This window comes from Bombus affinis, chromosome 3, assembly GCF_024516045.1.
Source record: "Bombus affinis isolate iyBomAffi1 chromosome 3, iyBomAffi1.2, whole genome shotgun sequence".
NCBI lineage: Eukaryota > Metazoa > Arthropoda > Insecta > Hymenoptera > Apidae > Bombus > Bombus affinis.
The window spans coordinates 5,047,287-5,053,319 of NC_066346.1; the positions used below are offsets into that span (position 1 = coordinate 5,047,287).

At 31.2% G+C, this 6,033-nt stretch overlaps 1 protein-coding gene across 5 annotated transcripts; it reads left to right on the forward strand.

Moving 5' to 3' along the window:
- Window positions 1-336: 336 nt before the first annotated feature.
- Window positions 337-2,646, forward strand: LOC126914052 (E3 ubiquitin-protein ligase RNF8-like). 5 transcript variants are annotated; one of them, XM_050717508.1, is made up of 5 exons: window positions 337-355; window positions 666-808; window positions 907-1,846; window positions 1,922-2,338; window positions 2,406-2,646. In XM_050717508.1, exons 2-5 carry the CDS (start codon window positions 677-679, stop codon window positions 2,456-2,458), a joined length of 1,542 nt encoding a protein of 513 aa, XP_050573465.1. In that variant the 5' UTR covers window positions 337-355; window positions 666-676; the 3' UTR covers window positions 2,459-2,646. The 5 variants fall into 5 exon arrangements, with proteins under 5 accessions (XP_050573465.1, XP_050573464.1, XP_050573466.1 ...); XM_050717507.1 differs by lacking the exon at window positions 337-355 and adding an exon at window positions 362-594; XM_050717509.1 differs by lacking the exon at window positions 337-355 and having other exon boundaries at window positions 593-808; window positions 907-1,185; window positions 1,231-1,846.
- The last annotated feature ends 3,387 nt before the right edge of the window (window positions 2,647-6,033 follow it).

The window sequence follows — 6,033 nt, forward strand, 5'->3', positions numbered from 1 at the left end:
CACAAATAGAATATTTTATGTACCAAATATTTCTATATATTACCTTTTACTTAATAATTTCAATTTTAAATATATATATATACGTAATCAAATTTTGTTTACGTTTACTGTCTCGTCTCATTGAATAGACTGTGTGTATGTGTATGTGTTGTGTGCATACTATATCTTTATCTTCATGCCATGATCTCTATAAGTTTGTAGGGACACTCCCCACTTTGCCGTCAGATGGTGCTGATGGTTGCTGATTCGATGACAAAAGAACTTTCTCATTAATGCTCTGGCAACAAGCGCCATCTACAAATACAATTTCTGAACATCTTATCCTATCCTGGTGTCTAAAGCGCGAAACTGCTAGGTAAAGCCTGATAAGCCCTCTAGTAGGTTTTGGACGAAAACACTCTCGCTTCTACATCATCCTTAAAAGTTCTATGCATTATCCCTTTATGCTGTTCAAAATTTACCGCGAGATATCGTTTCTATGTGTTTATGTATAGTTTATTTTTATGGGAATCAGACAATTCAATCAAGAATTTTGGTCCGGTTTCTATATCACGTGACTCTATTGTTTATTATCTTCCTGCACTTCTAGACAATGTAGCAAGCAAATATAATTAAAAAAGCAAATGCATTATTCAATCCTTCTTAATTTGTTTTTTTAATGAAAGAATAACTTTGGATGATGGAAGGTTCAAAAATAGGAAAAAGGACAACATTGGATGATTCAGCTGAAAATCTACACGCACCTACTTTAATAAGAATTAATAATCAGGATTACATTCCTCATAGTATTCACATTGATAAAAATGAGGTATTTTGACAAACATGAATCTTAAACTATCTTATTTAATAAATTGCCTTAATCAATTTCTTTTTCTTAATAACATTGATTAAAAATTTTCTTCACAGTTTAGAATAGGTCGTGCAAGAGATAATGATGAAATCATTTTGAATGCAGTAATATCTAGAAAGCATTGTATTTTAAAATGTGAAGAAGACGAGTGGACTATTAAAGATGTAAGTTCTTCTGCTACATTTGTTAATGATGTTCCGGTAGTATCTGGTCGGAGTCAAAAAATCCATGAGGGAGATGTTATACAATTTAGTGAATCTGAAGAATTTAAATATCTATTTACCCTTGATGTTAAATATAAACACAAAGTTAAAAAGCCTAAGCTAGATGAACAGGTATTAGACAATGTTCTACTTAAAAAGCCTAAGCTAGATGAACAGATATTAGACAATGTTCTAGTTAAAAAGTCTAAGCTAGATAAACAGATATTAGACAATGTTCTTGTAGAACCGAAAACATTTGCAGAAAATCAAGAATGTCAAAAAAAAGTTCTTAAAGACAAATTACAAATGAAACAAACGGAACAAGATAAACTAAAACAGCAATTAGAGCAACTTTTAAAGCAGCAAAATGTTACGAAAAAGAATGCTGAAGATTTTACAAAACAAATTACAACATTAGAAAAGAAAATAGAATATGGTGATGTTCAAGAACAATATTTAAAATACAGGTATACTGAATTATTAGAAAAATTGAAAAATGAACGAGTTGAATTTGAAAAGAAATTGAATGAAGAGAAACAAAAATGGCAAAAAGCATTAAGTGTAAGTAAGCTTGAGAAAGGAATATTGGAAATGAAAATGAAAGAGCAAATGGAAAAGTGGAGAGAAGAACAACAAACTGAATGGAAAAATGTGATGGAGAATAAAGTTAAAGAAGAAAAAAGTATACAAGCTCAACTGTTAAATGAAAAGTTAATTTTAGAGGAGAAATTAAAAATAGCAGAAAAGGCTTTAAAAGAACAAGAAGTTAAAGTAGGAACAGTAGAAAATAATGGTACATTCTTTTTTATAATAAAAATACTAAATACTTTATTAAATTATAATAAACTCATTGCTTTGTTATGTGTAGTTGCAGGGTCTTCCAAAAATTTCAGTGATAGTTGTATATTTTTAGAAATTATGGATAATCCTTCAGAATATCAAACTATAGATACAATAGATTTAACAAATACTACCCAGCTTACTATAAACACTGAAGAAGAAGAAAGTGTACTTAATAAAGTTAATGATATAATGGATGAACAACTAACTTGTAGTATATGTTCAGAATTATTTGTGAAAGCAACAACATTAAATTGTATGCATACATTTTGTCATCATTGTATACACCTATGGATCAAAAAGAAAAAAGAATGTCCAGTGTGTAGAGCACCAATATCATCGATGAATATATCAATAGCTATAGATAATTTTATTGAAAGTATTTTAGAAAATTTATCTACTCAATTGAAGGAAAGAAGAACAAGAATTATAAAAGAAAGACAAGGTATATGTATATAGGTAATGTTTAAATGTATAAAAGAATATTTTTTAAATAACTGAAAATGTTTTAGCATTGGAGCGCAAGAGAAAAGATCATTGCAAAACTGCTGTGAGAAGAAAATAAAATTTAGTTTGATATATTATTTCATTAATATTGTTATGTTAATATATAGTATTTTACAACTAACTTTTACCAAGAAATAGTTGTATTAAAAGCCTTTAAATGTTAATATTATAAAATTGAGGTATAGCAGTGAAGTTGTGTAAAAAATATATGATTTATTTTTGTTATAAATTTTTGTAAAAGAAAAATTTCTTTTTATTCTTTAGTAGTTTGACTATATTTATGAAAAGAACATTATTAAGAAAAAGTGACGCCATTTAGAGATGTAGTATTAACACGTTGAATGCCACACTAATTTTACAGGGATTGCCCGTGACCCCACGATGAATTTTTTATTATGTGATACATATAATATTGAAATATTATCTACAAGAGATATGTTACGGTGCATAATTATGATGAGTCTATCTCACTGAGGTCACCGGTGACCCCCGTGGAGCTGAAGTGCGATTTCACGCGATTCACTTATTTTTTGCGGTTATCAATTATCTCATATTGTTTCTTCGCGTTGTTAAATAACTATGTTGTTACGTCCTGGGACCTACCATAAACTATAATCCATTCATCGGCCATACTTATTCGGATCCGCAATAATCTATAGAATTGTCACAAGAGATTAATTTATTGTCAAGGCTCTTAATTGCCATCAAACATCTTTTAAGACGAAACGTTCCTTAGGGTTATTGTTCATTAAGGGTGTATTCTAGTCTACAAATGTAAAAAATGTAAAAGACCGAAATTTTTTTTTTAATATTCCCAAAGTTTAAACATTCAAGAAAATGTCGTTAAAAGCATTTTTCAAAATTTCAATTATTTTATGAGTTACAGTCATTTTTGTGACGCGACGTTTGCTCCGGTTCGACCGGAACAAATAAACAATAGTACTTAGGTATGAATACTCTCATAAAATCTTTATTGTACTTTATCCCTTTTTAATGTATTTGTTCGAAGCACATCCACGCAGGAACGCAGACAATTCAAATTTCCACTTTCCTCGCAGTATGTACCTTTAATGAAGGTTTTATATTCATATTAAGAAGTAGTTCTAGTCTTGAGGCACGAATTTCAGGCGGCTTTTGAAGCTCTGTACAAAGGAAACTTCTTAATATGAGTATAAAACCTTCATTAAAGGTACATACTGCGAGGAAAGTGGAAATTTGAATTGTCTGCGTTCCTGCGTGGATGTGCTTCGAACAAATACATTAAAAAGGGATAAAGTACAATAAAGATTTTATGAGAGTATTCATACCTAAGTACTATTGTTTATTTGTTCCGGTCGAACCGGAGCAAACGTCGCGTCACAAAAATGACTGTAACTCATAAAATAATTGAAATTTTGAAAAATGCTTTTAACGACATTTTCTTGAATGTTTAAACTTTGGGAATATTAAAAAAAAAATTTCGGTCTTTTACATTTTTTACATTTGTAGACTAGAATACCCCCTTAACACTAGGTTTACGGGCGTTTCGTATATACCTATCTCTACGGGACCCGTCAAATTGACGGGTAAACGAAAATACGCATTTTTCATTAAAAAATCGATTTATTCAAATTAAGTCTGCAAGGAACAATATTAGGCTTCACGTTTAAATAAATTATTAATAAATAAAACGTCTTTTTTTTAAATTATCACGAAAAAAATAACAATAACATTAACAGTACAGGCTAATCATATCTATTGAGCACATTTTTTGCAAATATACTGAATATTGTTTGTGCAGTTTCCGCATACGATCTTTTTGCAATATAAACAATAATTATTACTTCTATTTTTTTTGCAATAATCCACTTGGCAACTTTTTCGCACTTCTGACGTTGAAGGTGACAGAAATGAAGCGTCTGATCTTTGGCAAATGTTGACCTTGTTTTCTTCAGTTAATTCCTCGGCTAAACAAAATATGAATTCTTTTCTGGACATTTTCGATCTGGTACACTCTTTATATAGTATCCATGCGTTTATCGCTGCCAAATCCAAAATATTGAAAAAGACTTGAAGGGGCCATCGGAAACTCCTTGCTTTCACGATATATTTGCGTGCCATTTGGTCAACACCATACTTTGTTTTGTTGTAAAAAGCAATGGTTTCTGGAACACGTTTATAATTATCTTCTATTCGTACACCTGTATGTTTGGTGCTTAGGAGGACTTTTACTTTAGATTTACTTTTATACACAGTAAGTGTGTAGTTTTCTGATTTATATAAATTTGAGGAAAACAATGTCATCTTGTCCTTTTTTTTCTTGAGCATCGAGTTTCATCTTTCCCCATATAAGGGAAACCATTCAAAATATATTTTGTTTGGACGTCAACTGCTAACCAAAACTTAATGCCAAATTTATGAGGCTTATTCGGTATTTATTGCGTAAACCTGCATCAGGCTTTCGTTGGAAATAATTGTTCATCTATTGAGATATTTTCATATGGCTTGTAACAGGCCTGGCTATTACTTATAAATCTGTTCCATATTTCGGATATCAGCGCAAATTTATCTGTTTGTAATCTTTCGGAGGCTTTCAATGATCTCGCTTCATATGCGCCCCGGGTATATAGAATTCCTAGAAAACTACGCAACTCAGCAACTGTGATTGTCCAGTCCTTTTTCAAAACTCGATGCGCCACGGTTTCAGTGCAATCGTTTCCGTGTTCCATTATGTGTCTGTCGATTATTAATTCGAAAGCACTAGTTACATAACCCGACATAATATTTCTCTTAGCATAGCCAGTAGGCCCTGCGATATCCTTGAATATCATACGAACGGGCGTCCTATCCCTAGATTCGCCTGCTTTCAGTTTTATGCACTATGTCCCGTCAATTGCAATTTCAATTTCACCTATTACATTTTGGGATATGCTTGGAATGCTCGTCCTTTCATCCTCGGAGTCAGAATTAAAAAGAATACGCATCCTTTTCTTGTTACGACACACTTTCAAGAAGTGTTCCTCTTCACTATCCGAAGATCCTTCTATCTCTCCACTTTCGATGTATTCAAAGCTTTCACTGTCAGCTTCGCTTTGGCCTAATTCATACTGATCTTCTTCGGAGGTATCCTCAGAACAATCTTCATTGATGTTGACATTTTGTCCAATATCTTATTATATTTCTTGAATTTGTTCATGATTGCTAGAAAAGGGGGATTGTTCAAAATAAGAAAATACTGTGCCCAAATTCAATTATCCTATTGTAAATACTTACAATAAGTGGAAACAATAATGGGAAATGTCTACGATAACTGAAACTTTTGCACACTATCTTTGAAAAACGGATTGTTTATGAAATCAGCTATGCCGTCAATTTGAGGGGTCTCGTAGAGATAGATATACTACATACAGATTTCAAAAATTAGAAAGCCTAGGAAAAAATAATTTTGTGCATAAATTCTTTAGATGAAGTGATTAATTTACGATGCAAAATGGTTAAAATTGATGCTATGGTTTTTGAGATATTTCATTTCGAAGTTCAAAATCCGTCAAATTGGCGGGTTGTGTTAATGTTATTGTTATTTTTTTAGTGATAATTTAAAAAAAAGACGTTTTATTTATTAATAATTTATTTAAATGTGAAGCCTAATATTGT

Bases quoted from the DNA above. Each gene is read 5' to 3' on its own strand.
- LOC126914052 (XM_050717508.1), top strand. From the start codon at position 677: ATGATGGAAGGTTCAAAAATAGGAAAAAGGACAACATTGGATGATTCA. The intron at 809-906 runs GTATTTTGACAA...TTTTCTTCACAG, and splicing joins TTCACATTGATAAAAATGAG to TTTAGAATAGGTCGTGCAAG. The intron at 1,847-1,921 runs GTACATTCTTTT...TGTTATGTGTAG, and splicing joins AGGAACAGTAGAAAATAATG to TTGCAGGGTCTTCCAAAAAT.